Source organism: Bacillus rossius, chromosome 5 (assembly GCF_032445375.1).
Source record: "Bacillus rossius redtenbacheri isolate Brsri chromosome 5, Brsri_v3, whole genome shotgun sequence".
NCBI lineage: Eukaryota > Metazoa > Arthropoda > Insecta > Phasmatodea > Bacillidae > Bacillus > Bacillus rossius.
Window position 1 is genome coordinate 75,563,944 of NC_086333.1, and position 27,483 is coordinate 75,591,426.

At 41.0% G+C, this 27,483-nt stretch overlaps 1 protein-coding gene across 1 annotated transcript in view; it reads left to right on the forward strand.

Annotated features, from left to right (window-relative positions):
• Positions 1 to 5,378: 5,378 nt before the first annotated feature.
• Positions 5,379 to 27,483, forward strand: part of LOC134532029 (uncharacterized) — a 34,884-nt gene continuing 12,779 nt past the window's right edge. The window contains exons 1-4 of the mRNA XM_063368158.1: positions 5,379 to 5,457; positions 20,190 to 20,425; positions 23,059 to 23,239; positions 27,283 to 27,474. Coding sequence (XP_063224228.1) covers positions 20,305 to 20,425; positions 23,059 to 23,239; positions 27,283 to 27,474 — 494 coding nt within the window. The 5' untranslated portion in view covers positions 5,379 to 5,457; positions 20,190 to 20,304. The remainder of the gene's footprint in view (positions 5,458 to 20,189; positions 20,426 to 23,058; positions 23,240 to 27,282; positions 27,475 to 27,483) is intronic.

Sequence of the window (27,483 nt, forward strand, 5' to 3'; positions counted from 1 at the left end):
CACGATTATTATTTGTGGATTCATTGGTTAGCAAAATAGACTTGAAGCACGTAGGGATATATCTGTTTTACACTGACGATTAGACTAATAGCAGTAGTGGCCCTAGAATTGTCGGGACCCTTAGCTATTTAAATTTTAACCCTCCCCCCCCCCCCCTTCAAATGGTTTTGCTAATTTATATTAGGAACATTTTATATTCTTTCCCGATAAATTATCTTCCAGTCAGTTTTATAAATGCTTAAGATCAAAATTCCTGTTTAATCACATCAATATACGCGGCAGTAAAATCTTTGAAAAAAATTTTTTAACATAAAATCATGAATTGAAATAGACATTGGCCCACACATTATGTTACAAGATAACAAAAAAAAAAATTTGTTTTTCCCATTATGGTCCGTATTTTTAACAGAACACTAAGGAAACAAACAAAAAAAAAACAGCGCGTGTAACTCAGTACATGTAATAGAAGTGAAACCTTTTTGGCAATTCAAACCTAGACTCGTAAGTATATCGTAAGGGGTAAAACGGTAGAGAGAGTGAAATAAGATAATTATCTAAATAAATATAACTCATTGTTAAAACATCACACCATAAAGTAAAACTGTGAGTGTTTCTGTTCCTTCAAACAATTCTGCCTTTTTGAATACGCCAAATCTCTGAAGGAAATATGAAATTCATAACAGGTAACTCTATCTATGCGGGAAATACAGGGACTTTTGAAAAGCGCTCTCTGCGCTGCTGGTTGAACAAGAAGGAACGCGAGCATGCTGGTAGGAAATATGAAATTCAAGGCACTCATAGCTGGCGGTATAGGATACTTATATATATTTTCCGAAGGGGGGAAAAAAACGAATGCGCACACTCTCTGGCTTATTCTTTCGTTAATCGATCTAGTTTTTTTTATATCGGGGGACCAATCATAGCAAAAAAAGGAGAACGAAAGCGAGCCCAGCAACGTTTATAACATAGTGCTCTCTTTATAGCTCTTTGACCAATGACCTATTTTCTGTAATTTTTCACGCCAGAAATGTTTCACCGCAATGTTTTCACGAAAACGTTTCATTAGAATTCGGCCTTGAAATTTTACTCTCGCCGCGCCCGCGCCCAAAGAAGTTTCACTTCAAAAAATAAAAAATGAAAGCACCGGGGAGGGTACCCGGCTTGCCCTGCATTGGAGGAGCCGCCCCACGTACTTTATTATTATTTTTTTCCAGCATAAACCTTACTTAAACTGACATGTGCAATGGGTATGTTTTAGAGTGATGAGCGACTTTCTTTTTCAAAAAAAAAAATAACGATTACAAGGAAAACTTAATAATAAATAAAATTATATAACGGCTGTTCTGTACCCTCTCCTTCAGAAAATCCTGGGTTTGTTGCCGAAGTTCGTACAGTCTGTCGGCAGAAACGCCGCGCCGGTGTGAACGCGACTTAAGGGAATGCCTCTCATTTCAGGTCATGATTTTATATTTATATTAATTACTGATCAAGTTTTAGACTTTTTCAATTGTTCAACTTTCACGAAATGAAAAAATATATACAGTGCATACTTTTTGCATAATTAGCTGCCAAAGTTACATTTTTGATGTTTTTGGGTCGTACAAATAAAGAGAATTTAATTTATTGCAGAAATGAAACTTTTTAGGTTTAACGGCAGTGCCACTGGCTACTTCATGAAATGGTTTTCATTTCTATCACCAAAAATACATTTCATGTTTCTTGGCTGTCAAAATCGTAAAAAAAAATTGAGAATTTTTTGGTATTCCAGGTAAAATTAATTAATATTTTCTGAAATAATTTCAAACAATTTCTTGAAGTAGCCAGTGGCATTGCAGTTAAACCTAAAAACAAGTTTCAGTTCTGCAATAAATTAAATTCTCCTTATTTGTACAACCCAAAAACGTTAAAAATGTAGCTTTGGCAGCTAATTATGCGAAAAGTATGCGCTGTATATATTTTTCATTTCGTGAAAGTTAAACAATTGAAAAATTCTAAAAGTTTATCTGTAATTACAGTAAATATGAAGTCTCGACCTTAATTGGGAGGCAACCCCTTAATGGCCGAGGCGCTCCGGTTCATTGAACCCTTCCTTGCATTCTTCCCGGTCTGCGCAACCCGTCTGTTCGCCGTGCAGTGGCGTGCACTTGCCGGGACAAGGTCTGTGATCGGACGTGCGACACAGACCGGCGCGGCGCGTGCCTCCAGAGCACAAACTAAACTCCGCCGGACAGAAATTCTCGGACGGCCTCGGGCCATAAACAACTTGCGGCCACACGTCTCTGTAAACACGGCGTTATGCGGGTCCCGTTGCGTTGATGTTTCGGCGGGCCACAGATTCGAATAACGGTCAAAGGGGGAGGGGAAACGGAGGAGTGGGTCTCGCTACATCGGTAAGGCTCAAAAATATTTGTGTAACCTAACCTAACCTAACCCAACCCAACCCAACCCAACCCAACCTAACCTAACCTAACCTAACCTAACCTAACCTAACCTAACTTAACCTAGATGTTTGAAAAATAATTGTGAGCTGAAAAAAAAATTAGGTTTTCAGTAACCAGTGATTTTTTTTAAGTTATACTTCTTTATGCGCGTTATGAAAAAATTATGAGAATGAATTTTTTAACATGCAAATAATTGACAGGATGGAAAAGGCTACATAGAAATAAAAATAATATATGTGCTTTTTAAATAATTCACTTTAGTGATTGATGTTTAATACGGGACCATCTAATTAAAAAAAAAATATTTATCTGTTGTGAATATTAGTGATAGCCATTGTGATTATAAACTTTTACAATTTACCGTATGTATGATTTATTTGCATTATAAATCATTACATTATTATTTAATAAATAGTTAAAATAATCAATCAGAATAAACATTCAAAATAATGAATTGAGTAATTATTAATTGAAATTGATCACAATTATTTTACAAAATTAAATAAGCCCTAATTAATTTTATACATGTGTTTTTATGAATTTTGAATACTGAGTATTTATTATTATTATTTTTTTAATTTTTATTAATCCATACTTTACCAACCGTATTTATAATATCAGTTTAGTCAGTTTAGTCATTTTATTAATTTTTCTATTAGTTATTTGCATCCAAAATTAAAGGTAGTTTTTTTATTACGCCAACAAACTACAACTTCTAACGCGCGTACATATGTACACGCACATTTGTTTTAAGTTCCTTCTCTGATGTAGTCTACAAATGAACCAATGGGCCGGCCGGTCGGACAAGTGTTAGGCGGCTCCGACAGAGAAGACATCTGCAACCGCAGCCACGAACCAATCCGGGCCTGTCTGTCTCTCGCTGAGCATGAACACAAGTCTCGTGATACTAGGCCCGCGGTGTATCCTTGGCGACAGCTGGGGCATGGTGTGTTGAAACGTTAGGGTGGTGATTGTCGATAGAGTGCCTGATACGTGAGTTAAATACGTTGCAGCATCGTCTTTGTGTTTCGTGATTGGTTGGGTTTCTCTCGTGTAGATGCCTGCTTTCAACGCACTTGTCAGAAGCATTCAGTGCGGAAGCAAACGCGTCCAGAGTGGTCTAAATTCTTTCTGTCTCCCTCTTCTCCCCCCCCCCCTTCCTCTTTCCAAATAACCTTTCCGGAAATATTTACCTCACTGAGAGTAACACTTAGTCAAGCACACCAAATTTATTAACATCCCACAAGCTTTCAAAAAATTTTATACACTGACAACGATCTGTGTTGGAGGTACCATGTGCCTTGATGCTGGAGAAATTAGCGGTCTCAAACGTCTAGAATGAACACCAAAGTATTTTGCACACTCGGGGCACACGTATTTGTTGATTGGCTGCTGGCTTGTGTTTGAGGCTTGACTGGGATACCAGTGATCCGACACGCCTGTTGGCAGTAGCGGACCTGGGCCATTTACGTTTGCGAGGCCCCAGTATTCTGAAGAGTGGTTTTACCCAGAGGAAGAGCAGCCTTTGGGTTTAGAACATCTTCCGGGAAAAAAATTTGTAAAATAAACTTTCTAATCAACATTTTCAAAACCAACTAGAAACTTAAATTTCGACCAAGGTTTTGCTGATTTATTTATGTCTTAAAAGTAAAATTACAAATAACAACCAAGATTAATTTAACGTTGTTAAAATCAGAATAAATGATGTTTACGTGATATAATGAATATGGTTCACAATGTAATGGCAGGAATTTTACCCTGCAGGTTCGTCGGTTTTTGTAAAATAGCTGTCGCGGGACCCAGCTTCAGAGCCGCCCCTGTCTCTCAGCGAAGGTTTCCCAGACGTCCGTGAGAAACCGTCTGTGACCACGTCACGACGATGTGCACGTGTTTTAGTTTCAGACCGTCAAGAATTGAAAACTGCGAAATATTTCGGGCCTCTTCGTGCAATGTGGCGTCTTGTTTATACTGGAATGAATCATTCGCTATCCTGTACATACTTGCGGTGTTTGGTTTACTGCTTCTCATTTAATCTATGTGCAGCTACACTCACGCAAAGGTAGCTTTAGGATGAACCCTCAAGGTTTGGGGGGGGGGGGGGGGATTTCGCACAAAGAAGGGTGCAGTTACAAGTCGTGACGTTTAAAGTCAGAGATTGGCCTCGGATTGTTCACAAAAAGTATGGTATCAAACAATGAACTTTAGTACTTTCATACAAATTGTGACGAAAGGAAAGTTCAACACATGAATTAAAGTATTTAATTCAGCATAACTATACCCTACAAAAATAATTTAAAAAATTGGTTAGAAGTCATACTAACTTGGCGAAATAAAAAAAACTTTAATTTTGAATGCATATAAATATTATAAATACAATAATAAAAAATACTCGAGTGATATTATAAATACGGTTTGTCAAGTATAAATTAAATCAAATTTAAATTTAAAAAAAACTGCTCATTATTCACTATTAATATAAACACGTGTATAAAATTAATTATTTAATTTAGTAAAATAATCTAGATGAAATTTAATTGATTCTGAAAATCAACAATTATACTGCATGTTCATTTTATTAAATAATAATGTGATATTTTATCATTTATAAGGCAAATAAATTATACATACGGGAACATAACCTCACTTATATAAATACACTTTCTAACACTACAATTCACAATAAATAAATGTTTTCATGCAATGGACCAGTATTAAATTTCAATTAAAGTATAAGATTTAAAAAAAATATATTTTTATGTAGCCTTTTTTTTTATTGTGTGAAAATTTCGTGGCAACGTGAAAATTCACTCTGCTCATTTTTGCCGCGCGAGAGAACGAGCGAACACGTGCGCGGGGCTGCATGTTGTGTCATCCGGGTTGATGGGCAGGACCCTCCCCAGTGCGCATGCGCCAGTAGCCGTGACCCCGCCTCCAGGGTCACTCGAGTGACGGCGGGGTTGGCGCGGGCTTCAGTCGAGGTCCGCGCGCGGAGCAGGGAGGACGTGTCCGAGGCGAGGTGAGTGCGACTGCACTTGGTGGAGTCGTAGAGTAGGCGTCTTGGTAGAGCCGTCTCAAACACAGAGTCAGGAGACGGCGTGCTGTCACGTCATTGAAGCCACTTTTTAACTTCGCCACCGCCATGTATTTCCGTCCGGAACATTGTGGAAATGGTGCTCGATGACGTCTGATGATGTCTAGTAAGTATGAATTAGAGTCTCCGTTGTTAAAAAATCAATTTCATAAAAAAAATGGGCGCGTGTACTTATGTACTTACTTGGCATAGTAAAAAACATAACTTTAATTGGGGTGATATTATAAATACGAATGGTGAAGTATAACTTAGATAAAAAAAAAAAACCTCAGTTTTCAATATGAATACAAACACGTGAATAGAGTTATCTATTTGATTTAGTAAAATAATCAAGGTAAATTTTAATTAATAATGAAAATCAATAATTATGCTAATGCGCATTAGAATGTATTATTTTTATTTATTTATTAAATAATTTATATTACAATGGAAATAAGTTATACGGGAACATAAACTCTCTTTTTTTTAAAACACTTAAAAAAGTTTATAAACACAATTTATATCACTAATATTCACAATAAATGTTTAAATGATATGGACCAGTGAGCAATATCATTTACTAAAGTATATGATTTAAAAGTAATGATATAATTTTTATTTGTATGTAGCCTTTTTTCATCCTATCAAATTTTATTGCATGTTGCGCGCGCGAATCCCAAAAAATTAATCTCGTTAAAATATTTTACTTGACTTTGCTTTGCCATCATTCATTAGATATCATTTGCTGAGCTTCCTCAGTTAGTAAACACCTGCAAAGTTAACTTCTACTGTTCCGTTAAAAAAAAAAAAAAAAAAAAAAACTTTTATAAAACACTTTGAGTAAATAATAAAAAAAATAATGGGTGATGGACAGAGTTACAAAAAAAACCAGTAATAATTAGTACCTATATACAAAATTGTAAATCATAAACTATTCCATTCGCATACTGAGTCGAAAGTATTTTTAAGGAAAGAACCAATTCTTACAGTCAATTCTCAAGTTCTCGGTCATAAACTGATCTCACAAATGTTTCCCAGTAGCATGACATGTAGAGACCTGAAAAATTCGCGGATTCAATTGGAGTAATGCTACAATTCAAATAATTATACCTCAGTGCTGCTTCTGCCATTGGTCCACTGTTAATCTGGAGCAATGAGGGCCAATTGGAGATCCTCACTCATAGAATTGTCGAATCACAGGCTGCCCAGTCGAGACGACTCACAAGTCAACAGCCAATGAACAGTTGGTATTTGCCAGAGGATAGTGGAGTCTATCCTGGAGGTCGTTGAACCCGCGAATTTTTCCAGTCTCTAATGATATGATTTTTTTTTTTTTTTCGCGTGGATATCGCGCTAGTACGCCGAGAGTGATGCAGGCTGCAGGAAGGGGATCCACACTCAACTTGAGACATGACTTAGAACCACGTAACGCCGAACCACGCCAGTTAGAACCGTCGCGAGTTAGAACCGTCGCGAGATAGAACCACGTGGCTTGGAACAGGCGCGACGTGTGATGACAGCTCCCCGCCGGCAAGAATGTTTGGTCTCACGGCGAGGAGCGAGGTCTCGCTGCCAAAACAACACGTGACCGGAGCGCTGTCGGCCCGGGCAAGGCACGTGCTGTGGGGAAGCCTACCATTCACTCGTCCTTCTGGACGTACTCACGTTGGCAAGCCTTCTTTCAACAGACAAGAGAGCCAAACGCCCGAACGTTAGTGACCGGAAAAATTCGCGGGTTCAATGACCTCCAGGATAGACTCCATAGTTCTACGTGCACTCGGTCAAATGCCACCCACTCATTGGCTGCTGTCTTGTGAGAACGTCCCAACGTAGCAGCCTGTGATTCGATAAAGCTTTGGTTGGATGTTTCTCTCATTGGCCCAGCGTCATCCAGGTGAGTTGTGAGCCAATAGCAGAGGCAGCACTGAGGTATAACTATTTGTTTTTTAGCCTATCGCGAAACGAATTCGCGAAATTTTCCGGTCTCTACCGATCGTGCATCTTCGGTTATTTTTTTGTTCATTGTAAATAAATATGCAACTCATGATAACTAACGGTCAATTAGGTTAGGTTAGCTACATTATAAATACTTTAAAACATTGTGGACGGTTGATTTGGTTAGGATAGCTACATTAAAGATACTGTGAAATCATGTCAACGGTTTCCCCCAAATAAATACACCTGTTGTGGTACGGGAAAAAAAAAAAAAAAAAAACGAGCATGCGAACTTCGGGGAACTTCGTGTTTGGCTCTCTCATCTGTGAAAAGAAAGGCATGCCAACGTGAGTATTCGGGTATGTCCAGAAGGACGAGTGAATCGTTGGCTTCCCCGTGCGGTGCGCCGAGGGAAGGGAAACAAGCATAACCGCGCGGCGTCTGCGCCTGCGCAGACCCGGGGTCTCGCGGACTGGGGCGGCTGCGCTTCGCTCCCGTCCGTTCTTCCGCCGGCGGCCTGCCATCCGCGCGAACGCCGTCGGCAGTTGTGGCGGTAGCGTTAAGGGGGCCCGCCTCGTCAGGGGTGTACCTGTGTTAGTGAGGCGGGATGCTAAGCGCGACGCTCGCTGGTGCTTCCAGCGCGGTGTCTCCTCTGGACTGGCGCGCAGTCTTTTCGTTATCACAGGATAACTATGAAATTTAAGCGGTGACCGTAACGTAATATGGCCGAGATATGTAGAAAAAAAGTGTAATGCAAGTCCCTTAACCCTGCAGGACTCAGGTGGGGTCTGGCAGACCCCAGGCTAAATGTTTTCTGAAGCTACCACTATGTTGCGCGCGCGTCTGCCTTGTGGCTCCAGGTACCTTCAAGATTGGGAGGGTAGATAATGCTGCCACCACGATTGACAGTTTCCGTTTAGTCGTTTGCCTGTGAGGACCTACGAAAGTCGCCTGGGGTCCTACAGACCCCACCTGAGTTCTCACGGTATTTTCTCATGTCAACAAGGTAAGTAAATAAACAAATTTACCCTGCAACAGCCATGTAATTCTGTAAAATGTAAGACGTTTTTTTATGTGTGTCAAATTTTATTGTGATATTTTTTATCTTTAGATGACATGCCCATGGAAAGCTGAACAGGAGCGATTACATAAACTCCTGCGTGAAGTGGAAGAGGAATTGGAAGCAGAAGACGGATCATCAGGTAGCCCTGGAGGACAAGATAATGCGGCATTTCCTGAAGATGAGGATCAAGAAGAAGACAATGTAAGTGAAAGTGAACATGAGACTGGAACAGAAGAGGACGCTGACACGTCAGATGAGAGCTCAGAAGTGGATTCAGGTAATGCTAATAATAAGTATTACGTAGGACGAGATAAGATAACAAAATGGAGACAGAATGCATCATCAGCTACATGCCGTACTAGGAGCCATAATATAGTAAGCAAATTACCAGGAGTGCGTGGATCAGCTCGAAATGCTTTGACAGTAATGGATGCACTATTTTTGTTTTTCACATCGGACATGTTGGAGAACATTGTTGAAAACACTAACGAGCGTATACGAAAAGTAAGTGCTTCGTATTCTGATAAGCAGCGGGTAAGGGAAACTGAGATAACAGAATTACTAGCCGTCATGGGTTTACTCTATTTAGCTGGAGTTTTCAAATCTGGAAGGCAAAATCTAAGGGATTTGTGGGCGGAAGATGGCACTGGCATAGAGATTTTCAGACTTACGATGTCACTCTTTCGATTCAAGTTTCTCCTACAGTGCCTTCGGTTCGATGATGCAGGTACACGTGAAGAAAGGGCAAAAACTGATAAGATTGCAGCTATTAGAGACTTCTTTGAAGCGTTTGTAAAAAACTGCATAAATAATTACTTGCTTGGTGCTTATGTGACAATCGACGAAAAACTGGAAGCATTCAGGGGACGTGCTAGTTTTAGACAATACATTCCAAGTAAACCGTCTAAATATGGCATCAAAATATATGCCCTTGTAGATGCAAGGATGTATTACACAAATAACCTAGAAATTTATGTGGGAAATCAACCAGAAGGCCCATACAAGTTGAGTAACTCACCTCATGATGTTGTTATTAGAATGGTAGCCCCAATTTCCGGGTCAGGACGAAATGTAACAACAGACAATTGGTTTACTAGCTATCCTCTAGCAATAAGTTTGCTGCAGGATCATAAACTTACACTCCTAGGAACGATACGCAAGAACAAGAGGGAAATACCTCCTGAATTTTCAGAAACGAAAGGAAAACCCATTGGTTCGAGTCTTTTTGGTTTCTGCAAAGATGTCACCTTAGTATCTCATGTTCCTAAGAAAGGAAAAGTTGTAATTTTATTATCTACAATGCATCACGATGCAAAAATTGATGAGAGCACTGGCCAGAAAAAAAAAAACCAGAAATAATAACTGACTACAATCTCACAAAGGGAGGAGTAGACATGGTAGATCAACTATCATCTCTATATGATGTGTCTCGCAACAGCAGGCGGTGGCCACTGACAGTATTTTTTGCTCTAATGAATGTTGCTGGAATAAATTCCCAAATCATTTTTCAGAGCAATTCAAAGAGCGAGATGAACAGGAGAACTTATTTGAAAACACTAGGACTTGAACTCGTCAAGAAATGCAGTACCGAAAGACACCAAGTCCCTTGTCTTAGAAGAGAGCTGCAGGCAAAATTAAAACCTGTAAAACATGATGATAAGGATACTCAGCCTCCTACAAAACTATCTAGACGCTCACGGTGCACTGTGTGTCCACGGTCAAAAGACAGGAAGACAAACGTGCAGTGTGTGCACTGCAAAAGTCACATTTGTACTGACCACATTGTTCCATTTTGCAGGAATTGTGCACCTGATACTACAGAGGACAGCAACTGAATCCAGAGATTTAAATATCAGAAATGACAGTCTACAATAATGTTTATTAATTTATTTTATTTAATACAGCTTGCTTTTCGTTTTGAATATTTTTTGTCAAAGTATTGTGAAATGATATGATTTTCATTCATAAAAATAGTGTTTTGTATTGATTTATGTTAAATTCTGTGTATTCACATTAAATCTTAATATTTTGCTATAAAAGTGATAACCGAACGTCAGATAACAAATATTAATGGTCGGTTTTAAATTATGTCATTTCATAAAATATATATACAAAAATGTTTTTGGGGTCTCTCAGACCCCACCTGAGTCTTGGCGTAAAACCTTGGCACCTGAGTCCTGCAGGGTTAAGTGCTTTAAAGAATCTTTACTGGTTGTTTAACGCCTAAAACCAAGCGTTTTAGCCAAATCTCTTCGAAAAATACGGTTTAAAAACATAATCCGAAATCAAAAGTACTTTTTGGCCCTCTGCAAACTCTTAAATGCTTTCCGTAAGCAGACCCCACTCGGATATCTGGAGTAGTTTTGAAATCGCGTTGTTTTTCCCGAAGCTCTGCGCACCGTGTGTGTTTCCGGGTAGGCGCGGAGCTTCAGGAAAAACAACGCTATTTCAAAACTGCCCAACTTATCCGAGTGGTGTCTGTTCACGAATAGCATTCAGGAATTCGCTGAGGGCCGACAAGTAGTTTTTTTCCCCGGATTAAGTTAAAATGGCTAAAATGCGTGTTTTCAGAGTAATTTTTAGGCGTATAAACAACAGGTGCAGATTCTAGAAAGCACTTAAAGGACTTGCATTACACTTTTATCTTCATTTCCACGCCATATAATTTAACGGTCACCGCTCAAATTTCATAGTTGCCCAATGCACGACGAGAAGACTGCGCGCCAGTCCAGAGGCGACACCGCGCTAGAAGCACCAGCGAGCGTCGCACCTATCATCCCGCCTCATTGACACGCATACAGCCCTGACTAGGAAATAACAAATACCACGCGTGTTCTTTGTTCTTCTGTGCTACCAAAGGACACAGATCGGGACCAAAATTTCAAGTTGACCAATCATTGTATTCGGACCATCGCCCCCACCACACGTTACGTCAGAAGGTCGCGTGAACCGATCAGTGATCTGTGTCCGAGGGAAACTATTTGGGACATTGCAAATGTAGACGGACCTTCACGACGGCTGCGACGTTGCCAAGCTGCGCGAGTGTCTGCTCTGACCTTGACCCGCGCGAGACTGCGCTGATACCATCTAATGCGTGTTGATCTGAAAGCCTCGCCAAGAGGACGACAGAAAGTCTTCGCCAAAGATCCTCGTAAACTGAAAGACTGGGAACTAAGAGTTGTTTCTTCTGTATCAACAATCACTGACTACGCTGCCGTCTGTGAATCCACTAAAGTAGTACAGTGATCGAAGGTGCGTGACGATATAATGTATCGATATAATGTCGATATAATGTATCAACTGTTTTTTAAGCTCGAACGGAGGTATTAGATAACTATCAGTTTCTCATAGTAGAGTATTATTAATAATAAGAAACGCCTTAAGCTTGTTTATTGCCAGGATGCTCTATGTAATTTCAAAACTCTAAATGGGTCTATTTCGGTATAAAAAAACACATTTAACAAAAAATTATATTAAATGATAAATGGGATTTTCTACTATTTAAATTTTAATTCATACATTTAATCCCGTGATAAACATTTCAATTAATATTTAATTATAAGTATTCACGCTCTCTGTGAATTTACGACAGAAATGGCTAGATATAGTGGTGCTACCTATCGGGTCGCTTTTAAACACTACTTGGGCACATATCGGGCTATTAGAATGGCCACCCGTTGCTTGTGGCATCGAACACCCCGCTCGCGGTGAAGGAAGAGCTCTGGCGAGTCTCAACTCCGAAAGCACTCGTCCCAGCATTTTATTGCCACGTTTTGGCAACCTCAGATTTCGCCTGTTTCTTCGGTTGTAAGAAACTATCTTATTTTTAGGATTATAGGGCCTGTGCAGGAATCTTAGAAATTTCGATCGAATACTTAACCATTCACAGTAAGAAGTAGCCCTGTCCTTAAAATATGATTGTATATGTGGGTGTAATGGTTTATGATTGTCTTTTAAATAACAATTATAAACCATTACATAGTGCATAGGACAACTATGAGATTTGAGCGTTAACCATAACATTAGATGGCGGATAAGTGAAGATAAAGTTGTAATGCAAGGCTCTTGAGAACTTCCAAGAACCTTTACCGGGCATTTTATGTCTAAAATTAATTTTGAAAACACTCTTCTAAAATTGCAGTTAAAAATCGGAATACGGAAATATAACTACTTATTCACCCTAGCATAATCTTAAATGCTTTTTTTTCGTAAATAGATACCACTCTGACAACTGGAGCAGTTTTCAAATAGTTTAGTTTTTTCTGAAGCTCTGCACACCTTATGTGTGCCCAGATAGGTTGGATCCTTAATGGTAAAACCAGTAGGAACAAAAACCTCTCGGAAAACGATTTTTCGCAAGTTACCAATCTTTGAGAGCTGCGTGCTAATATTATTTATGTTGGCTGAACTTTCGAGTTTGAAATGTCACATTCGTGAAAATTTGATTTTTGTAGGTTTTACACGCACGCATGAAAAAAAAAACGGAACAGCATTTACTGAGTTCTCAAGTAATCCAATGGCGTTCATTCGCGGAGTCCTCGCGGGCAATCATCGTTAACACGCTACGTGAGTTCGCTTCAACATCACGACATGACTCAAGAACCTAGAGTCGGTGGTAAAGTGGTTCAAAGCCCAGGACCTTGAGCTACGAGGTCTCGTCTGCGCGTAACTGTGAGGCGTAAAACTTAAACGAATCAAATTCAAATCATATGCAATCATTCTGGGAACAGAAAATGTATTTTTTTTAATCAGTGTGCTTAATGGATAGCGCAGGATGGCGTCAGTTACGCAATCTCTGCCCCATTGACCTCCTTGCCAATGGCGCCTGACGTTACTGATAAGGGGTGTCCCCCGCGCGACAGTCGCGGCCAGTGGCCACAGATAAGACTAGAGTACAGAAGACAAGCCGGCACCCGTGCAGACAGCTGATCTAGGCTAGAGGTGACGTACTTACGGCCCGCACAGTTGCGCGTTAGCCGTCATCATTCTTGGCATCATATGGGTAGAATAAGCTGTCGTATAGGCAGAAAATGTTCAGAAACCACACGGCAATACCCAAAAATACCAATTATTTTTCTGTACCTAGGAGGCATAAGACACTATGTCAAAATTTTTTGGACAAAATGCACTTATCTTGACCACCTTTGACGTTTTTTTTGTAGTGGCATAAAACACTAAGTTCTACGATAGGTATGTAAAAAAATCACATATTTTGGTAAGAAAATAGTGGAGTACCTAAATAAGTGAAAATTATTTAAACTGCTCTCATGAAAATTTTTGTTCTTCTGACATAAATTCTTATGCCTCCGAAGTACATTTTTTTTGTAATCTATATGGTAATTCGTTTTTAATTTATTCTTTTATTCATTTAAATATATTTTATTGAGAATTATTAATCGTTTCATCTTCACATGCCACCTATTGTATTCATTGGCCAATGCAGAGAAATTAACAGCATAAAAAAAATTCAAAAATTTGTAACATTAATAAATATGTGTCAGGCACTCAGATTCGTTTCAAAAATAAAATCTGGTCCTTGTTTGTTAGACTTCGACAACCCGTGGTAATTTTTTTGCACAATTTCTTCTATTTATTTGCGAAATTTTCTTAATTCCCGTGAACTGTAGATAAATAGCAGACACAGCAAAAAGGTAATCATATTTTAATTTATGGCTGGTTTTATGTAACGACGCAATACGCAACCAACAAAGGAAAATCGCGGTCGTTTACACAGCACGAAACTCCACAGTTTGAAAACGTAAAACAGTAGAAAACGAATTTCTTTCCCGAGCTTATTTGGTACATTCATGTCTGTCATAAAAATTGTAATTTTCAAGTATGGAAGACGGTAACGCAAGCCTAAACGCAAGAAGTTGACGCGTTGCGTAATTGTGTGTTGCGTAGTTTATAAACGAGTACTTGAAAATGTGATTTTTTTAACTTTTTGTGGCTTACGTTATTGCGTTTCTTGCTTAGTTTTTTTAATCCGGCCTTAACCTATCGTGGAACGTATACGTAAGTCATTCTTCCGTTCTCTAGCCATAACAGTAAGAAAAAGCAGTTCATTTACAAACAAATGTTTATGTGATAGATGTGTGGCTCACTTGATTTTCGGTTATCAAAGAACATTCCTCCTTCCCCTTAAAAAAAATACTCCCTAGAAAAAACTACCAAGGATTATTTTCTAGAACCACCATCTCTCGCGGTGTGGCAACCTCACCCGGCCGTAATAGAATAAGTCGAATTTTTGATCTTTCATTTTAATTGTGTAACGTCTCAGATCTCAGAAATACGTGCATATTGGTTTCTCTTGCAGCATAAGTTAGAGCCAGTTTATTTTCGCGAAACATTGTGGCAGGCGCAAAATTTATATAATTTGTTGTCAGAGCAACAGCCCATCCCTGAAAATTAGCTTTAGTTTTTGTTAATTAAAAATAATTTCGTAGCAAGAATATAAAAAAAAACACAGATTTTCTAAACTGAGTGCTGAAAGAGAAGGTTAGCCCCTTTTTTACACTGAGAAAGATAACATTAATAAATAAACAACCAAAATATTAATAATTTTCCTATTAAATACTATTGGAAAAATGAATTTTTTAAAGAATTGAAATAATTAAGATGATTTTAGGAGTCCGTATTTATCATAATACCTACTTTTAAAATTATATAATAACTCCATTTTCGACTTAAAATTACTGAAAAATAAATTTCATATCCTAATTTACAGTCATATATTAATAGCAAGGTTTGGTTAAAATTATTAAAGCTACTAATCAATGCCATTCCACTGATTCGCGGATTTTTTTTTAAATTTTTTAATTAGAGTGTAGATATTCGGGATACAAGTCTGTCATGAGCTATCACGTTAGTTAATGTGACTCGCTGAAGCTCAAAACGACATTTACATAACGTTTCGAAAACGACTCGGTTTGTTTTTTGTTTTCGCCATGTCCGTGTGCTTGTGTATGACTTGAGACATAGTCTTGTCTTGCGAGATAGCGGCCACGTCTTGCTCAAGATCGACTGGTTTGCTGATCGCACGGCGGCTGACAAACACTTGAACCCACACTTCTGTCGACGTAGTTCGCTGCAGTGGTTTGAGCGATGTTATTAAATGCTAGCGCGTGATCACTACGCAACAATTGCTATTACAACTAAAACTATCAGCTGGTCTTTGCAATAATCTCTCTTCGAATAAAACAAAATAGGCCACACCAACACGCAAACGATATTATTATCTCTTTAATATCTAAACACAGTTTTGGAGTCGCATTTGCTACTATCAAGTGGTGGGAGATACATCACATATTGCTCAGTGCCTGGAGCAATTTGTCTGTCATTAATCAGTTCCGTGTTTTTATCTAAAGTAAATACTGGCAATTCCTGTCATGTGATAATCTATATATATATAAATTTTTTTTAGGCAAATAAATATGTTCAATCCTGGTTCGATTACCAGTCCGACACTTTAATATAACGTAATGCGCTCACGAATGACCATTAGTTAGACTGACTCCGTCAAATGTTATTTAGGTAAATTGAACAAATGTTAAATGAATATCATTCATTTAATAAATTATAGATGCAAGATAAAGTAAATTAAAAAAAGCCTACAGGTATCGTAATTAATTGTAGCAAAACGGGGGTGACAGTCAGATAGATTAAAGATTATTGTTTCTTGGCATACCGTTTTGGTTATATGAACAGAAATTTAATACGTTCTTTGAATGAGTCTTGCAATGGGCAAGATCGATTAAAAAAAATATATTGCTTGATTATCGTGCAATTAATGTAGAAAAAGTGTAAAAACAAAAATACAAGAAGAAGAAGCCAAAACAGCTGATGTCAAATGACTAGACTACACAGTAAATAATTACGTGGCAAGAATTTTGTTAATAAGAAAAAATATATATATATTACAACGAGACAGTTGTAACGATAACAGTAAATCCAGACGCCAACCTTTGTCAACACAACGACAGACAGATCAACCCGGCGATAGAACTTATCAGACATTCTGGACAACACAGACGATCACAGAAGGCTTCCTACAACAAAACACTATGCGGTTGAACCGGAGCGGTTGCCAATTCCTACTTCGTGATGTCTTCTAGGTCAGTTGTTTGCATGTTAAATTTCGATAAATTTATTTAGTGCGTTCTTGAAGATCTACATTGTGTACTCTGAGAAAAGCAGCCAAAAGAAAATCGCCGTGGAAGGTCTAGCCGCAGCGGCACAAGCGCATAAGTGCCACCGGCCTGCGCCATAGCTAGGGACATATAAAATTCGCGTTACAATTTGCCAGCAGACAAGACTGCAAACAAGTGTACGTTGAATAACCTCTGCCATTGGTTACTCGACACTCCCTGCGACAACCTGGAGGACACCGGGAAATTCGTGTGTTCATGTCACGAGAGGGTACCACCAAGCTGCCTCAACTGTTGGCTCCACAGTTTAAAAGGCATACTCCTGACCAGTAAGAAACGCCCAGCTAAATAATTAACGAATCACAGGGTAGCAGGTTGATACGTCTCACCAGTCGGCAGTCAACGAACAGATGACATTTGGCCCGAGTATGCAGAGTGCTGTGGAGTCTATCCTGGAGGTCATTTAAAATGCGAATTTTTACAGTCCCTAACAATCCATGGAAGATTGAATGTGCCCCCGTTGAGGTTACCTCCAAGGCCCAGGATTCTGATTGGGTAGGACTCGTACTTGGTAGTGGTGTTCCGATCGCTTGGAGCAGGCTCCAAGGGTTCCCTAGCCCGATGCGGAGTCGACGTGGTGAGCGACGACACAGCTCCGGTACTAGCCTGGACAGCTAGCAGAGGTTGGATACGCCTCCACCGGACCACGGGTTCACTGGGTGTTTTGAGGGGTCCCAGTGTGATGTGGGAGATCGGGGTAGGCGCCAGCAATGCTGATAACTTCTCAGAGCTTAGGACGCAGCCACTTGTTTGGTTAGCTGAGTGAGGCAGGGGGGTGACGGTGGTGTCTATGCTGGGATGGGTAGCCTCAGCCTCTGATCATAGCTGGATCTCTAACACCTCTCCTGTTTCACGTATACTCTGTATCCGTATCCACGCCCGTGGGGGCCCCAGGCCGGCAGGGCCGTATGGCTGAGAGGGCTTGGTTAAAAAACCAAAAGGGGGAGCAATTCCTTATTCAGTTTACTTTACTAGTCCCTAACAATGAGCTGGCAAACAAATTTAGGGCCCATTCTCGATAGAGGGTATAATATGACAGCAGCCGATCTACCAACTACACCGTCCGTATTTTGTACCAAAAATATGAATTCCATCCTGTGGTAACAAGAATGGTTCGGGTCACCTCTAGCCGTGAAACGTGATGTTGACAGTTAAATCGGCAAACAAGCCATTCAACGATGGCCTCAAAACATTTCCGGTGCGGAAGGTTTGGGCACGCGGTCTCTGTTCATGACTGCAGCCGGATTCATGCAACTCCAGGCCGGAATCGACTTGCCTGAGTATCATCATGCCTTCTTGTGATGCTCGCTGGTCGATATCGAGGGGTCATGTCCTTCGACGGGGTCACACGTGGTTGGGCAACCACATCTGCTCCTTGTTTACAACTGGCTCAGGGTCTTCAAAGGCGTGTCAAGACCACTGCAGGCCAATCACTAGAGACCTGCAAAATTCGCGGATTCATTCGGTGATAGGCTAGAATTCAAACACATATACCTCTTAGATAATTTTGCTATTGGCTTACTGTTCATCTGGACGAATCTCAACCAGTTATAAACCCTCAACAAAAGAAGGATCGAATCACAGACAAACCAAATGAGACGACTTACAAGTCGGCATCCAGTGAACTTGCGTTTTTTGCCCGAGTGTACAGCGGTATGTGCAGTCTATCCTGAAGACCATCGAATCCGCGAATTTTGCAGGTCTCTACCAATCACCAACGTGAACCGGATGGATGTTTCTATTCTTCAATTTCACTTTTCCGCCCAAAAGTCAGAGGCCCGGAATTTCAGTCGATAAATCTCACAGTCATATTCTTTCCCATTGACTGATTCCTTTCTGTAATTAAACCACCTTCTTCTGTGTGGGTGAATGTGATTCGGCCACTCCACTGCTGGCTGGTAGTTGACAGTCGTATAGGGACGTGTCAAGAGATTGTGATCCAATCACAAAAGTCTACCTTGCGACCAAAAGAACCCAGTATCCCTAACAGTAGTTAGAGATACGGAAATTTCGCGCTTTCTTATCGTGTCGAAATGGATCGCAAACATGCTTACTTTTGAATTGCTTTGAAGATTGGACTAAAATTCTCTCAACACTTCCGTCTACGATTGTGGGCCAGTTATCTCATAACTACCACTACACAGAAAAATATATTTTCTGTAAATTTACAAAATACTCCTTTGGAAACCATATATATTTATTTAAACCTTGGAAATTATAATCGAATATGCTCTTAATACCAAAAGATATTCCGGGAACAATTTACAAATAACTTTTAACTATTGGAGGTACTGGGACAACAATAAGCATAAATACCCGGGTAAGAATCCAAACACAGTATTTCTGCGAACACTATTTTGTGGTAATACAGTTGTTTTCATGTAAAAGTACACATTTACAAATATTTGTAATTTTGCATTTCATATTTCTGTTCCACTAAAAAAAAATACATTGTAGATAGCCAGAGTCAAGTTAACCCTTTTAATGAACCCGGGGGGGGGGGGGGGGGGGGGGAAGAGGTTATCTGCAGAAAGAAATGAGCAACAGAAAATTTTGGGTAGAGTATAACTAGGGCTGTGAATTTCAGTCTGACGCCACATGGACCAGTGAAGTTTCTGGGTGTCTAACAACGGTCATGTCTCCATCCGGGTGGTGGCCCCGTCTACATGGTTACATGTTTATCGTGTGAAGCATTTAATTTCCTTCAGCCCATTGCTGCGCCGTATTGTTTAGACGTCCAAAACATAAGCTAAAGTTCAGTGTTTGCATTGTGGAAACAGTTTTCAATGAATTTTTTTGCTTTTGAAAGTGACGGGTTTTTAAGGGCGAAGATTCTGATTCACACTTACTAACCATCATCAGAAGTTATCAAGCAACATTTTCGCTGTGTTCGGGGCCGAACAATATGGCGATGATGAGTGCAAAAAAAAGTGACTTCAACTGTGTCACGGTATGCCGTCTCCTGACAATTACTAAAGCTGAGTGCCAAATTAAAAAAAAAAAAACAGTAACAGCAACACTAGGTCGAGCGCACAAGACTTGGCCGCCATTTTTTCCAACCTACTGATTGACCATAGCGCATTGGACGGTCGTGTGCAAGGGAGATAGGTCGTGCACATAGGAGGGAAATAATTTTTTTTTTTGCTGTTACGGACGCATACGCAACAACCAATGAGAGTGGAGTATAAAGCCATTTTGGCTAGAAATCTGTGGCAAGAAATTGTCGAGATATTGCAATGCTCAGGTGTGATCCCTTTAAAAATAAATGTAATGCTGTTGCTTATAAGTCACTGGCAAAAATTGTAAATAAAATAAATATTACGTGGCTAGAATATTCAACTAAAATTATTGTTATATTGGTAAGCATTATTTATTTATAAGTTGGAAAACTGTGCTCGCCAATTGCTGGTGAGGTGTCACGGGATAACATTTGGCGGTTTATACAGCTACATATGTACTAACACTGCCAACAGATGTGTGATACTCGGCGAAGTTTCACCGGCTGAGATCGACAGTGAGATCTCAGGTGCGAGCAGACTTGGTGCGCGCGGCCAGCCCAGCTCCAGGTCTCCACGTGTGAGCGGCCACATGGCGGCCATCGCGCGGCGCCTGCTCGCCGTCCTCCTGCTCGCCGGGGTTTCGTCCGCCACCAGCGGCGGCATCTTCAGGGGCGTCGTGGACATGGTGCTGCACCCCCGGGAGACCCTCGGTGAGATCTCCCCCCCCCCCCCCCTGCTCCAAGTCCGGCCCGCGGGGTCGTCCAAACACAACCCGCCCTGACGATACTGCCGTTCTCACGTGCAAACACCTCAGCTCTCGGTACACGGCATTTGTTGAGGGCAATTCCGTGAATAGAGCGGAAGTCGCGTGGAACGGAAATGTGTAACCACGGTTGCTTCCGTCTGTGACGGATGGCGCAAAAAAAACAACGTTTACAAACCCAATAAAAAAAGTATATATTATTAACTGTTTAGTGAATTGTAGCAAGATGGCCATGTTTTTAAATAAAATTCGTTTTTTTTTTCTTTCGGAAATTAGGTCCAAAACCGGTTTTTTTTTTTTTTTAGTCTTTTATCAGAGCCGTTTCATTTCATAATTATTTATAATTTCGGTCTGCAATAGTCGACGTAGCTTCTCCGGCAGCATATTTTCTTATGTAGAATACATATATTGTTTCTTGGATATTAATCTTACATTCAAAGTTTTATTATATTTGTTTTTAATTACTATATACTGTTTTTAAAATGTAGTAGCAGGGTCGTAGTCAGAATTTTGGAAAAAAGTAAAGGAGGGTCTGGTTTAACAAGTATATAATTTTTCAAGAATAAAATTTTCTTTATAACTGAATTCCGGGGAATAGTGGGCTTCTAACACTCCAACTTTACACATGAAAATTTAAGAAATGATTTAGCTTGAGTAAAGAAAAACGGAACATTTTATATTCTGTTTTTATTTAGTTTTAATATTTTGTTCTTAAATAAATTATTTGAATAATTCGTTAAATAAAGTCATAAATACATGTATATTAATGTTATTAAATATATGAAACTCTCATGTCAAGTGTGTGTGAAAGAAATGCTTACAAAACAAGTGGAGTGGCGTCGCCGCTGACGCACCCTCCTCCTCTACCGGTTCCCCCACCACGTGCCTAACTGTTACCCTCATGCGATAGGAATTTTGGTAACGCTCTAAAATTGTAGCCCCCACATAAAATATGTTTCACTTAAAAATCCTTCCAAATAATATCTATGTAACCTCTATGTAGTTAGATTGGTACAATTTTGTTATTCTGTCTTGAATATTTCTTTCTTTCTTTGAAATTCTGGGAGGGAGGGGTCCGGACCCCCCCCCCCCCCCCCGGAAAGCTTTCATACATAATAATCCTCTAATTTGTGACCTGTCTCAAGACAAGAGTCTTTAACCCTGAAAACATCGGACGATGTTCGACTACAGGAAACGTTATCCCCACAGAGGACTTAATAATTTCTCAGTGTTTCAGAACAGTATGTGGTTTATTTAACGTCTGCACTATTTATATCATTTAAATTAACCTTCATAATTTTTTTTCTAAGGAACATAAATAATTCTTATTTTTTCCCCACATGTTTATGTATTATGTTTATTTTCGAGATGAAAACATTCGTTTATTGTTGTTTGTAAGTTGTACAGATGTAATGTACACAAAGATAAAAAAGAGGGATGGATAGGATAATAATTATGTTCTAGAAAATCAAGATGGTTTTTAAATTTTTTTTCCTGATAAGTAACATATTTATCGTCTTTTTTCCCTTCTTTTAAACAGGGTCTCGCTGTCTTAAAGAGCCGATATGGCTGGAGCATGTAATGGTTCACGTTTTTTTAAGGGTAGCCCCACATGCTAGGCGCCATGTTATGTATGTACTCTGTGTGAATGAACGAACTACTTACTTCCTTACCCGGACCGGACCTCGTTCCTGGGTACGTCCCTGGAGGCGGACGGACGGACAGACGGACAGACGGACAAGTTATTTCGGGAAAAAGCCCGGCCAAGCCTCACCCCCTCCACCTCCTAGATCTGAACCCGTAAGTTTATACTAGGATCACCGCTTTTCTTCTTTCTTTAGATCCATTCGTGCACCCTCTTGCTGGGGTAATCTAATGGATTGGCCTTTAGATGTTCCATTTGCCAATTTTGAATGTTTCATGTTACCATTCTGAGGGTCTTTAACGGAAATAACTCGTCCATTATGTTTTCACCGCCATGACAGCAGCCAGTATATGTAGCTTTGTCATTTCGATTAAAAACCTTTTCCTCTTGCGTCCACGCATAAAATCTGCACGACGGCGGTTGTTTAAAAAACTCAAACCTTGCAAGCCTCGTGGTATCTCTCGTATGCCACTGGGCTGGGACGGTTGCCTGTGCCCAGCACAACCATATACGAGGGCACTGATCCCACCGCCAGTCGGGTGTCTCGGTTCTTCGCCTGCTTGTCTTGTCCGTAGAACTCTGCCTTGACCTTCTTGCTGTATCCACAGCCTCTCTCCTTCTCCCGCTTTCTCGTTCCCTTCCGCCTCATTCTGGTTCGGACGGACGGACAGACAGTAGGACCAGTGACGTGTGCCCGGTCGCGCAGGCGTGGCCGTGTGGACGGACGGACAGACGAGCGAACGGACAGGACAGAAGGACAGACGGACAGAACGACCAGTACCGGCAGCGACGCGTGCCCGGTCTCGCAGGCGTGGCGGTGTGGACGGCCAGGACAGAAGGACGGACGGACAGGACAGAAGGACGGACAGGACGGAAGGACGGACGGACAGGAGGGAAGGACGGACGGACAGAAGGACCAGTGCCTGGGGTGGCAGGCGCGGCGGTGCGGACGGCAGCTGCGGCGGCGGCGCGGGTGCCGGACGCGGTGCTGGCGCGCGGGCTGGACGGCTCCCGGGGGCTGCTGAGACGCGCGCACCCCCTGCTGGGGCTGCCGGCGCTCGACCCCTGCCTGCTGCGGCGCGTGGACGCCTCTCACCGCCTGCCCGGCGTGTCCGAGTGAGCCTCGTCAACCCTGTCTCCACCGACACACAATCACGGCACTGTTCTTTACAATGTCACAAATAGGGTTTCCCCCCTTTTCTTTCTTGCCCCAGCGCTCTTAGCCGTGAGGCCCTGCCGCCCTGGGGCCCCCATGGGCATGGATGCGGATACGCCGCATACGCAATCAGGAAGAGCGTTAGAGCTTTTGGCTATGCAAAGAGACTGAGGCTACCCATCTCAGCTTATGCATCACCTCCGGCCCCCTACTCCACTCAGCACTGTTCTTTACAACTAGAAACATACATTTTTTTGACGTGATAACGTCTTATAAATCGACGAACGCCGGCTGCACGCACGAAAAAATTGTCACGTTCCGCCTGAGCCGAGGGTGCAATAACCGGCCAACGGGGACGCACCACAACGCCGAAATACCACAACGCCGAACATACAATAACGCCGAAATGCCAAATTGACCACAACGCCGACAGCTGGAAAACTACTGTGTACCACAACGCCGAAATACATTAACCCCGAAAAAATGTCATTGCAGGACTGCCACAAAGGTTAGGTTAGCTAAGGTTAGCACACAAATTCATTCAGTTGTTTTTTATTTTGCTCCTGCCCCCCCCCCCCCCCTTACCCGCAGCAACATTTTTTGGCCTTACTGTATTTCGGGCGTTGTGGTACACAGCAGTTTTCTAGCTGTCGGCGTTGCGGTCAATTTGGAATTCGGCGTCATGGTATTCGGTGTTATTGTACGTTCGGCGTTGTGGTAACGACCCCCGGCCAACCCCCGTGCGAGAAATTCTTCTATAATATCAAACAGGTTAAGGCGGGCTTTTTAACTAATTGTTCGTGATTATATTTAAACAAATTATTTAAATTAAATTTGCAAAAAACTGTAAATTATATTTTGAAAATTAAAAAAGTATGCAATTTTTCATCAAAGTTTTGTTATGACGTTATCACGTAAAATTATCGTCCGTAAACCGACTTTACAGACAACCCCCCTTTTTTTAATATAACAAAACTCCCTAATGGATCCTGCCAGTAGTCATATAGGCTATGCTAGTCTCAGAAATTAAGCCATGCGCATGTCTTAGCACGCGCCTCGTTACTTGGCACAAAGACACTACCGGATATCGGAATTTAAAAAAAAAATCGCTAATCCTGAAGATCCTGGTAAGGATAACGGGACAAAATATTTAAATTATTGCATTGTCATCGGCCCTCGATAAGTGTGCAAAGTTTCAAACCAATCCGAGGTTTTGAATGGGGTGAATATCACGTTCAAAAGATTCCGTTACATGGATACATACAGGCGAAGCTAATAAAAGCTTGTTAATAACGTGATTTTCTGTTAGTAATTTTCTTTTATCGTTGTACACAAATATAGGGGACAAATTAATCTCCATTACTAAAATTCATTAAAAATAAGTACCTACATATGTTTCAAACTAGATCATACAATATATAATACTAGCTGCAGTATTGGAAGTTGTCCGGGCTGAACACAGAGTGATATTTTATCCGCGAGTTAAAGCAAATTGGATAGCGCTATATGACACACAATTACTGATTGTTTTGTCTAAGACCTATGATGTTCTGTTATAAAAATGAATTTTACCCACGGCGATCAGTTGAACGGTTTAGAAGTTGATGCGCTGCTGCGCCATCTAGCGTCACTTCGATGTGCCAACTTTCACGGCGATCGGTCAAAACGGTGTCTGAGTCTATCGACGTCATACATACCAACATCCATTTTTTTTAAATATATTTCGATACAATTTATCTATTAAACTTTGATAGTCACACTTCCTGCCACTAGGTTACGTTTTACACTCCCCCCTGTGTTGTTAGTACAGAGCTGTCTATGTACTGTCTATGTACTGTCTATGGAGTGAGCATCTCTTCTGATTAAACTAAACTTGTCCTAGAATTTTCCTTATAGATTGAACGAAACTCATTGGTAGGGGCAGGCATTTTTCGCGAAAAGATCTGAACGCTTAATAGACTGCAACAAGGTATAACCAAACCCGTGATTTTTTTCCTTGTGATTGGCGACCGTATGCGAAATAAGTCGTTGCCTTATTTGACCGAGACATTCAGGACGCGTTTGCTTTCGCACTGAACTACTGTGATTGGTGTTGTTACTATCTGGGAGAAACTCACCTAATCACTAAACACAGACGATGCTACAGTTTTTTTTAACTTTCAGCTTGTCTCGAAATCTGCATCCCCCTACTCATTGGTAATAATTATACAAATGCAATCATGTTGTGAGTAGTGTTCATCTAACATGAGGACTGGGTCCATGTATTTTTCGCATAAAAATTTTTCAAGACTGTGTGTTACATTGTAGGGATCGTCTGCGTTTCATCATTGGTCGAATTTCGTTCAGAAGCAAGTCTACAGTCGGCACACGAATCGTAATAACTTTGTACGGAAGCGAATTCGTCCTGATAGGCGTGGCCAAAAAGGTCTTGCAAAACACGCCCGTATCTCATTGCAGTATACTGAGCGTTCAGATGTTTTCGAGAAATCTACATGGACCTGATGATAACTACACATAGAAGCAAGGAATTAAAGTCAAACTGCATTAGACACAGAAAAAAATTCTGTACTTTTACAAAAGATTTCTTTTGGAAACCAGTTGCGAAGATATAGTTTGTTATACTTAAAGAAAGGTATTAAAAATTTGTACAACAAATGGCTATGATTATTTTTGCATAGGCTATACGAAATGAGTATTTCAAGATAATATTGAATATACACAAAATTGTCCTGAATTGTTTTATTGATGTTTCATTCAAGCATAATTCTGTAACCCATGGAAAACAAATTTGAATATTCAATAATTTGTCTTTATTTTCATTTATTTTCCGTATTATTGTGCGCAGTTGATACAGGAAAGATATTCAGGGAACGGTTTAGAAATAATTTTTAACTCTCAGAGGTACTGGGACAACACAAAGCATAAATGCCCCGGTAATAATATGAACCCAGTATTACTGCGAACAATATTTTGTAGTGATACAGTTGTTTCCCCACGTAAGTGTACAAATTTACTAATATCTGTGAGTTAACAATTAAAAATTTATGTTCCATTTAAAAAGAAATTTTTTTTACAGTGCAACCAAAAAAAATAGTTTTGCTGTCCAGATAGGAAGGGAGGGTGGGGAGTTGTTCTCACTTCTACTTCAAGTGTTGAAGAAGATGGTGAAGACAGCAGGGTTTCGAGGCCAGCGTCCGGAGTGGCTTGGCTCCCGGAGTTGTTGCCGCGTCGAAGGCAGTTGCAGTCGCCATCAGCTGAGGTGCTATGGAAGTTCTCCACCCTGAGAGAGGGGGAGTGTTCCACGATTGGCTGCAGCTGTTTTTAAAAGCAGCACCCCGGCAGGTGAATTCTACCCCTGAAGATGGCGACTGCAACGTCGACCGCGAAACGCCGGTGACCGTCTTCGCCTTAGACTCGACCACGACCACACACTGAAAGAAATTTTTGTATATTTTACAAGGAAAATCCTTGTAAACCATGTTGCCAAGGATATTACTTGTAAAACTACAAGGCCGAGCTTCGTACCATGTGTAGAGACATGCAAAATTCGCGGATTCATTTCGCGATAGGCTAGCATCAAAACAACTATACCTTCATACCGATTCTGCGATTGGCCCACATTTTATCCGGGGAACTGTGAGCCAATGGGAAACACTAAATCAAGAAAGTGCCGAATTACGGACAGCCTAGTTGAGACATCTCACGCGTCAGTAGCCAATGAACAGGTGTTATTTCCGTTAGTATTTAAAGGACTGTGGAGTCTATCCTAGAGGTCAATGAATCCGCGAAATTTGCAGGTCTCTAACCATGTGTGATTTTGCAAGGCTCTGCCTTGTAGTTTTGCAAGAAATATCCTTGGCAACAGGGTTTCCAAGGATTTCCCTTTAGAGAGCAGCGAGCCGCGCGGCTCCAGTTGAAGACTGTTGTGCGTGGTGTGAGCGTGGAGGGGAGAGCCGGGGAGATGCCAAACGCGCCCTTACCGGCGGGTCCGCCCTGCCGACAGGATGAAGGGCCACCTGAGCGATGTGACGGTGCGAGGGCTGTCGGCCTACCGCGTGAGGCGCCTCGCCGTCAACTGGGCCGACAGCACCGCCGACCTGGGGCTGTCCTTCCCGGAGATCGACGTGGACGGCTCCTACTCCGTCAAGGGCACCTTCGCCGAGTTCCTGCCCGTCTTCGGCGAGGGTCCCTTCAGGTGCGCGGT